The 10,566-nt window shown below is 44.1% G+C and overlaps 1 protein-coding gene across 1 annotated transcript in view; it reads right to left on the reverse strand.

Annotated features, from left to right (window-relative positions):
* Positions 1-403: 403 nt before the first annotated feature.
* Positions 404-10,566, reverse strand: part of itgb8 (integrin, beta 8) — a 33,101-nt gene continuing 22,938 nt past the window's right edge. Inside the window, exons 15-16 of the mRNA XM_045694953.2 lie at positions 8,417-8,577; positions 404-2,739 (exon numbers count right to left, since the gene is read on the reverse strand). Of these exons, the coding sequence (XP_045550909.2) occupies positions 2,608-2,739; positions 8,417-8,577 (293 nt within the window). The 3' untranslated portion in view covers positions 404-2,607. The remainder of the gene's footprint in view (positions 2,740-8,416; positions 8,578-10,566) is intronic.

The following is a 10,566-nucleotide window of genomic DNA, read 5'->3' on the forward strand; positions in this document are numbered from 1 at the left end:
AATGTGGTAGTGGTGAAGTCTAGTCTAAGCTTGTGATGATAGTCACGGAGACTTGTATTTTCAAATTGTCCTCACACACACACACACACACACACACACACACACACACACACACACACACACACACACACACACACACACACACACACACACACACACACACACACACACACACACACACACACACACACACACACACACCTGCGGTGCCCTAGAAACATGTTGGCTGATGTGTACTCTGTAATTACCTCGGAAGCCCAACCTCCTCTGAGGGGGTTGCTAGGCAACGACAGCAGGCCAGAGGCGTGGCTGGTTGTGTCTGTCTGAGTGTGTGTGGAGGTTGATTGGAGAGGAAGAAACCACACAAACTATATAGGAATAGAAAAGACCAAACGTTTTCCTGTTTCATTCCTGTGCATCAACTTTATATTGTAGAATATTACAGTACATCTGGGTGGTACGTACACTGAGTGGACAAAACATTAAGAACACCTTCCTAATATTGAGTTGCCCTCAGAACAGCCTGAATTCATCGAGGCATGGACTCTACAAGGTGTTGAAAGCGTTCCACAGGGATGCTGGCCCCTGTTGACTCCAATGCTTCCCACAGTTGTATCAAGTTGGCTGGATGTCCTTTGGGTGGGGGACCACAGGAAACTGTTGAGTGTGAAAAACCCAGCAGCATTGCAGTTCTTGACACTCAAACCGGTGCGCCTGTCACCTACTACCATACCCCCTTCAAAGGCACTTAAATATTTAGTCTTGTCCATTCACCCTCTGAATAACACACACACACAACCCATGTCTCAATCGTCTCAAGGCTTAAAGATCCTTCTTTAACCCGTCTCCTCCCCTTCAGTTACACTGATTGAAGTGGATTAAACAAGTTACATCAATAAGGGGTCATCGACTGACCAGGTGAAAGCTATGTCATGGAAAGAGCAGGTGTTCATAATGTTTGTGTAGTTCACTAATGAACCCAATCACTGGATAGTCACTAACCTATAATGATGAATTTACTAATGAGCCAAATAACACACCTGAGGTTATAACGAATCAGAATGGTGTTACACATCAGTAGAAATCTAACACGGTTAATTATGTTACAGGAACTCTTAATCACATGACTTTACAGAAAATATACAGAAAAGTGCTGTTATTATACAAACACAATGCCCAGTTAGCAGGCTGAGTTCAAATAGGTTCAATTTAGACTTAAGAGTTTGAACTTTCGGGAGTATTGCTATGGTTCCATTTTACTGGACAAAGACGGTGATGTCACTCACGCAGAAATGATCGACATGACATAAGAATTTTGTCAACACAACTTAAGTATTGCTTATGAATGAGGGTTATGAACGTGTAACAAAGTCCTTATATAGGTACCCTTCATTGTCTTCCTGACAGATGCGTTGCCATGAACTATGCAGTGCAGATGGGAGTAGTCAAGCTTTGTGACGTGAGACGATGGCTACCAGTCTTTGAAAGTGTTTGACATAATGTGACTTCCAGTTAGAGAGATGATTGTTATTATTGCAGATTCATTTAACAGAGCTACAGTCCTGTAATATTATAGCAATACAAACATATAACAACAAAAAAACACAAAAAAACTATTGGAAATAAATCAGAATAAATAATAATAATAAGAAAGTTCTAGACAATAAATTATCAGCTTATACTGTAAACATCAGACATCAGATGTAGAGAAAAACAGAAAACCTAAAAAATGTGTTATTAATTATCCTTCATAGTTCTGGAATTCATGCAGATAGAAATGGAACGTTCAGGAGCCAATCATGAACCTTCCCACAACAGGAGCCAATCAGGAGCCTTCCCAGTGGTTCAGGAGCCAATCAGCAGTCACCCCATAGTTCAGGAGTTAATCAGCTCCTCCCTAATAGTTCAGGAGCCAATTCATTCTCAGTAGTCTGACGCAACACTATGACGCTAGTACAAATCTCAAATCTCTTCTTCACAACAAGTAATAATGCCTATTTAATAAACTAACGCTTGCTTCAAATACTAGATGCATTCTGTACAGTAACAACCATTGGAGGCTACCTGTCCTCTAAAAACTCCAGTTATGTCAGGCACACAAACACACACACACAAAATAAAGTGTGTGAGGGCCACCATTAATTCACTCATCTATCTGTCCATACATTCTGCTGTGTGTCATTCCACCCCCGACCACTAGGTGGGAGGCTAACGCAGGACACCTAGGTTGAGCAGTGATGACAGAGATCCAATAAATTAGTAACCCTGTAGTGTTCACTGTGATAAAAACATACTTAGCATTGATAAATACATCAGTGATCGATGTTCAGTACCTTTCAATGGCTGCCAGTTCATAAAGCCACAGGAAAAAAATGACTCTTATTTGGGGTGTTGCCCTGTGCAGTTTTTTTACTATCCTTCCCCTAACCTGTAACCAGTGATTGAAGTGGACTCAAAAAGGTTACTGTACTCACTATAATTTAACTGTTAAAGGATTTCATATTTCAGAGTCAGTATTCTATAAGCAGTAGAACATTAAACATGCTGCTTTTCTGTACCGGTCAACACTGTCCCACTTCAACCTCTGAACTTCAACCCCAGACAACTTCACTGCCAGGGTTCACCCATAGGCATCTTGGGAATGGTGATATACATCTCCATTGGCTGGTCAGGGTCCGGGGGGCAGTTCCTCCAGTAGGATGTGGTCTTCTCATTGGTGGTTGGGACGTATGACTGGTCCTAATGATACAACACGCACAGTTATTCAGAAACACACACACGTCTATGTTCTATTTGTATTTATTATGGATCCCTATTAGTTCCTGCCAAGGCAGCAGCTACTCTTCCTGGGGTTTATTATGGATCCCCATTAGTTCCTGCCAAGGCAGCAGCTACTCTTCCTGGGGTTTATTATGGATCCCCATTAGTTCCTGCCAAGGCAGCAGCTACTCTTCCTGGGGTTTATTATGGATCCCCATTAGTTCCTGCCAAGGCAGCAGCTACTCTTCCTGGGGTTTATTATGGATCCCCATTAGATCCTGCCAAGGCAGCAGCTACTCTTCCTGGGGTTTATTATGGATCCCCATTAGATCCTGCCAAGGCAGCAGCTACTCTTCCTGGGGTTTATTATGGATCCCCATTAGATCCTGCCAAGGCAGCAGCTACTCTTCCTGGGGTTTATTATGGATCCCCATTAGATCCTGCCAAGGCAGCAGCTACTCTTCCTGGGGTTTATTATGGATCCCCATTAGATCCTGCCAAGGCAGCAGCTACTCTTCCTGGGGTTTATTATGGATCCCCATTAGATCCTGCCAAGGCAGCAGCTACTCTTCCTGGGGTTTATTATGGATCCCCATTAGTTCCTGCCAAGGCAGCAGCTACTCTTCCTGGGGTCCAAACAAATGAAGGCACTTACATTATACATAAAAAAAATATAAAACAGTACATCATATAACATTATTACACCAGTACATATCTACAATACGGAATGTATAATACCACCATACAACAATATTACAGTGTACATATGAGTGGAGTGCGTGTGCATTTGTGTCTGGTGGCATGTCTTGTGGGGTATGCATGGGTGTCTGAGCTGTGTGCTAGTAGTTTAAACAGACAACTCGGTGCATTCAGCTTGTCAATACCTCTCACAAATACAAGTAGTGATGAAGTCAATGTCTCCTCTACTTTGAACCATGAGAGATTGACATGCATATTACCAATGTTAGCTCTCAGTGTACATTTAAGGGCCAGCCGTGCTGCCCTGTTCTCTTTTTGGCACCTGACCACACGACTGGACAGTAGTCCAGGTGAGACAAAACTAGGGGCTCTAGTGCTGCTTTGTTGATATAAGGCAGAGCAGCGCTTTATTATGGACAGACCTCTCCCCATCTTATCTACTGTTGTATCAACATGTTTTGACCATGACAGTTTACATTCCAGGGTTACTCCAAGCAGTTTAGTCACCTCAACTTGTTGAGGTTTAGGATTTAGTGAATGATTTGTCCTAAATACAATGCTTTTAGTTTTTTTAAAAATATTTAGGAGTACCTTATTTCTTGCCACCCATTCTGAAACTAACTGCAGCTCTTTATTAAGTGTTGCAGTAATTTCAGTCACTGTAGTAGCTGACGTGTATAGAGTTGAGTCATCCGCATACATAGACACACTGGCTTTACTCAAAGCCAGTGGAATGTTGTTAGTAAAGATTGAAAAAAGTAAGGGGCCTAGACAGCTGCCCTGGGGAATTCCTGATTCTACCTGGATAATGTTGGAGAGGTGAAGTCTGCCACTAGCACAGTCAGTGTAGTCAGCTCAGCTATCCCCATTGTGCCTTGATCTAGGTTGTGCAAAACTAAACATGGCGGTGTTCGATTTAGCAATCTCACTAGAATAAAGACCTCCTCCATTCCTGTCATTATTGAAAGAGATTGTGATATCTCAGATCTCAAAATAGGGCTACTTAATGTTAGATCCCTCACTTCCAAGGCAGTTTTAGTCAATGAACTAATCAATGATCATAATCTTGATGTGATTGGACTGACTGAAACATGGCTCAAGCCTGATGAATTTACTGTGTTAAATGAGGCCTCTCCTCCTGGTTAAACTGGTGACCATATCCCCGCACATCCCGCAAAGGAAGTGTTGCTAACATTTACAACAGCAAATGTCAATTTACAACAAAAAAAAGACTGTTTTCGTCTTTTGAGCTTCTAGTCATGAAATCTATGCAGCCCACTCAATCAATGTTTAAAGCTACTGTTTACAGGCCTCCTGGGTCGTATACAGCGTTCCTCACTGAGTTCTCTGAATTCCTATCGGACCTTGTAGTCATAGCAGATATTATTCACATTTTTGGTAACTTTAATATTCACAAGGAAAAGTCCACAGACCCACTCCAAAGGGCTTTCGGAGCCATCATTGACTCATTGGAATTTGTATAACATGTCTCTGGACCTACTCATTGCCACAATCATATACTGGATCTAGTTTGAATAAAAAAAATCTTAATGTTTTTCCTCATAATCCTGGACTATCGGACCACCATTTTATTACGTTTGCAATCGCAACAAATAATCTGCTCCGACCCCAACCAAGGAGCATCAAAAGCCGTGCTAGAAATTCTCGGACAACCCAAAGATTCCTAGATGCCCTTCCAGACTCCCTCTGCCTACCCAAGGACGTCGTAGTACAAAAATCGGTTTCCACCTAACTGAGGATCTAAATGTAACATTGCGTAAAAACCTTAGATGAAGTCGCACCCCTAAAAACAAAAAAAAATGGTCACAAGAAATTTGCTCCCTGGTATACAGAAAATATCCGAACCCGGAAGCAAGCTTCCAGAAAATTGGAACGGAAATGGCGCTACAAGTCTTCCGACTAGATTGCAAAGACAGCACTGTGCAATATCGAAGAGCCCTCCCTGCTGCTCGATTAGCCTATTTTTCCAACCTAATTGAGGAGAATAAGAACAATCCAAATTTATGTTTGATACTGTAGCAAAGATACATTTAACACTTCACTTCAGCAGTGATGAATTCATGAACTTCTTCGATGAAAAGATCAAGATCCTTAGAAAGCAAATTAAGGACTCCTCTTTGAACCTGCGTATTTCTCCAAAGCTCAGTTGTCCTGAGTCTGCACAACCCTGCCAGGACCTAGGATCAATGGAGACACTCAAGTTGTTAATCCTGAATCTCTTTACACATTCATGAAAATAGTTCTGGCCTCTAAACCCTCAAGCTGCATACTGGACCCTATTCTAACTAAACTACTCAAAGAGCTACTTCCTGTCATTGGCCCTCCTTTATTGAACATAATAAATGGCTCCCTATCCACTGGATGTGTACCAAACTCACTAAAGTGGCAGTAATAAAGCCTCTCTTGAAAAAGCCAAACCTTGACCCAGAAAATGTAAAAATCTATCAGCCTATATCGAATCTCCCATTCCTCTAAATCTTTTTTAGAAAAAGCTGTTGCACAGCAACTCACTGCCTTCCTGAAGACAAATAATGTATACGAAATGCTTCAGTCTGGTTTTAGACCCCATCATAGCACTGAGACTGCACTCATGAAGGTGGTAAATTACCTTTTAATGGCGTCGGACTAAGGCTCTGCATCTGTCCTCACGCTCCTAGACCTTAGTGCTGCTTTTGACACCATCGATCAACACATTCTTTTGGAGAGATTGGAAACCTTAATCTTATCTGTCGGAAAGATATCAGTTTGTCTCTGTGAATGGTTTGATCTCTGACAATTCAATTGTACATTTTAGCGTTCCTCAAGGTTCCATTTTAGGACCACTATTGTTTTCACTATATATTCTACCTCTTGGTGATGTCTTTCGGAAACACAATGTCAACTTTCACTGCTATGCGGACGACACACAGCTGTACATTGCCTACACTGGAAGCCTGTGTTTCAGACATTTCAGGCAAATGTTTTACTTTTAAACTCAGACAAAACAGAGATGCTAGTTCTAGGTCCCAAGAAACAAAGAGATCTGCTGTTGGATCTGACAATTAATCTTGATGGTTGTACGTCTAAAATAAAACTGTGAAGGACCTCGGCGTTACACTGGAACCTTATCTCTCTTTTGACGAACATATCAAGAATATTTCAAGGACAGCTTTTTTCCATCTTCGTAATGCAAAAATCGGAACAATTTTGTCCAAAAATAAAAGCTAATCCATGCTTTTGTCACTTCTAGATTAGACTACTGCAATGCTCTACTCTCCGGCTACCCGGATAAAGCACTAAATAAACTTTAGTTAGTGCTAAACACGGCTGCTAGAATCCTGACTAGAACCAAAACATTTGATCATATTACTCCAGTGCTAGCCTCTCTACACTGGCTTCCTGTTAAGGCAAGGGCTGATTTCAAGGTTTTACTGCTAACCTACAAAGCATTACATAGGCTTGCTCCTACCCGTCTCTCCGATTTGGTCCTGCCGTACATACCCACACATACGCTACGGTCACAAGACACAGGCCTCCTTATTGTCCCTAGAATTTCTAAGCAAACAGCTGGAGGTAATTCTCCTGTCTTATCTGGTGTCCTGTGTGAATTTAAGTATGCTCCCTCTAATTCTCTCTCTCTCCCTCCCCTCCCAGAGGACCTGAGCCCTAGGATCATACCTGGCCTGATGACTCCTGGCTGCCCCCATTTCACCTGGTCGTGCTGCTACTCCAGTTTCAACTGTTCTGCCTACGGCTATGGAACCCTGACCTGTTTCACCGGATGTGCTACCTGTCCCAGACCTGGTGTTTTCATCTCTCTCTCTCTCTCTCGACCTCTCTCGACCTCTTTCGACCTCTCTCGACCTCTGAATGCTCGCCAATGAAAAGCCAACTGACATTTACTCCTGAGGTACTGACCTGTTGCACCCTCTACAACCACTGTGATTATTATTTGACCCTGCTGGTCATCTATGAACGTTTGAACATCTTGAAGAACAATCTGGCTTTAATGGCCAGGTACTCTTATAATCTCCACTCAGGACAGCCATAAGAGGTTGGTTCCTCTCTAGGTTTCTTCCTAGGTTCCTGCCTTTCTAGGGAGTTTTTCCTAGCCCCCGTGCTTCTACATCTGCATTGCTTGCTGTTTGGGGTTTTAGGCTGGGTTTCTGTACAGCACTTTGTGACATCTGCTGATGTAAAAAGGGCTTTATAAATACATTGATTGATTGATTGATTGATTGATTGATTGATTGATTGATTGATTGATTGATTGATTGATTGATTGATTGATTGATTGATTGATTGATTGAGTAACAAACACCCACCTCGCAACGGATGCGACTCCAAACTATCCAAACTGTTTACACTGGTCTTGTTGGCGGAGAGACATTTTGCAGTTTTAAAGCAAATTTCCTGCAATTCTACACATTTTGCCATATCATGTGTGTTCATATGATACTAATTGTCAATGCCCGACTGAGTTTGTAATTTTCTATTTATTTATTTGTCGGGACCCGCTGTCCGTATTGACCCCGTTCTGGGTCCGAATCCAGAGCTCTTCTGTTGAGTACGGCTGATCTAAAGTATTGGAGTATCGTGTGTGTTCCCGTGTGTATATAAAGTATTAGAGTATTGTGTGTGTTCCCGTGTGTATATAAAGTATTATATAGGTTTTGACCCTTGCCAGTTTCTGGACTCTGTACCCGCCTGCCTGACCTGTCTGCCTGCCCTGACCTCGAGCCTGTCTGCCACTCTGTACCTCCTGGACTCTGATCTGGTTTTGACCTTTTGCCTGTCCACGACTATTCTCTGGCCTACTCCCTTTGGATTAATAAACATCTTAAACTCCAACAATCTGCATCTGGGTCTCGCCTTGTGTCATGATATCTGTGTGTATATAAAGTATTACAGTATCATGAGTATTCCTGTGTGTATTTAAAGTATTGGAGTATCTTACCTTGCCAGTGGGGTTGTATTGTGTGTCAGTGGCGCCACCATGTGGCAGGGATCGTCTCTGCAGCAGCAACACCAGTACAGCTATCATCACCAGGCCAGAGAGGAATGTCAACACACACACACTGACAAACATCCCCACGTACCGCCCTCTGGATACACACTCTGGAGACACACACACACACACACACACACAGCTGTGAGTACTACACACTGTAGTATAGAGGGACACACCGATATTTGATCCTGAAATAGTAACACTGTCCACACAGACACACTGTCCACACAGACACACTGTCCACACTGTCAACACAGACAGACTGTCAACACAGATACACTGTCCACACAGACACACTGTCCACACTGTCAACACAGATACACTGTCCACACAGACACACTGTCCACACTGTCCACACAGACACACTGTCCACACTGTCAACACAGACACACTGTCCACACAGACACACTGTCCACACAGACACACTGTCAACACAGACACACTGTCCACACTGTCAACACAGACACACTGTCCACACAGACACACTGTCCACACAGACACACTGTCAACACAGACACACTGTCCACACAGATACACTGTCCACACTGTCCACACAGATACACTGTCCACACAGATACAGTGTCCACACTGTCCACACAGACACACTGTCCACACAGATACACTGTCCACACAGATACACTGTCCACACTGTCCACACAGACACACTGTCCACACAGACACACTGTCAACACAGACACACTGTCCACACAGATACACTGTCCACACTGTCCACACAGATACACTGTCCACACAGATACAGTGTCCACACTGTCCACACAGATACACTGTCCACAGATACACTGTCCACACAAATACACTGTCCACACAGACACACTGTCCACACAGATACACTGTCCACACAGACACATAGACACACACACATCTGGCTCATGCTCAGACAAAGATACTAAAGTTCTACTCTGATATTTATAAATGTTGCCATGGAAACTTGGCTTTGGCAACTGGGAGTGGGATGGTTCGGGAATACAGGGGGGAGTAGGGAGGGGAGAGGAGGGAGGAGAGAGGAGGGAGGGGAGAGGAGGGAGGAGAACGTTGAGGCTGGGGAAGAGGTGATTGAGAGAAAGAGGACAGTTAAGATATCAATGTGTGGGAGGACAGGGAGAGAGACAGAAGGGACGGAGACATAGGGGAGAGTGGGTGGAGGAGCGGGGAGAGAGACAGAGGGGAGAGTGGGTAGAGGAGAGGGGAGACAGACAGAGGGGAGAGTGGGTGGAGGAGCGGGGAGAGAGACAGAGGGGAGAGTGGGTAGAGGAGAGGGGAGACAGACAGAGGGGAGAGTGGGTGGAGGAGCGGGGAGAGAGACAGAGGGGAGAGTGGGTAGAGGAGAGGGGAGACAGACAGAGGGGAGAGTGGGTGGAGGAGCGGGGAGAGAGACAGAGGGACAGAGGGGAGAGGGAGCGGATGTTGCAACTAGCACTTACAGTGTGTGTGTATGTGTGTGTGTGTGTGTGTGTGTGTGTGTGTCTGTAGTATGTGTGTGTGTGTGTGTGTGTGTGTGTGTGTGTGTGTGTGTGTGTGTACACTGCTCCAAAAAATAAAGGGAACACTTAAACAACACAATGTAACTCCAAGTCAATCACACTTCTGTGAAATCAAACTGTCCACTTAGGAAGCAACACTGATTGACAATACATTTCACATGCTGTTGTGCAAATGGAATAGACAACAGGTGGAAATTATAGGCAATTAGCAAGACACCCCCAATAAAGGAGTGGTTCTGCAGGTGGGGACCACAGACCACTTCTCAGTTCCTATGCTTCCTGGCTGATGTTTTGGTCACTTTTGAATGCTGGCGGTGCTTTCACTCTAGTGGTAGCATGAGACGGAGTCTACAACCCACACAAGTGGCTCAGGTAGTGCAGCTCATCCAGGATGGCACATCAATGCGAGCTGTGGCAAGAAGGTTTGCTGTGTCTGTCAGCGTAGTGTCCAGAGCATGGAGGCGCTACCAGGAGACAGGCCAGTACATCAGGAGACGTGGAGGAGGCCGTAGGAGGGCAACAACTCAGCAGCAGGACCGCTACCTCCGCCTTTGTGCAAGGAGGAGCAGAAGGTGCACTGCCAGAGCCCTGCAA

Source organism: Salmo salar, chromosome 14 (assembly GCF_965601325.2).
Source record: "Salmo salar chromosome 14, fSalSal1, whole genome shotgun sequence".
NCBI classification, from domain to species: domain Eukaryota; kingdom Metazoa; phylum Chordata; class Actinopteri; order Salmoniformes; family Salmonidae; genus Salmo; species Salmo salar.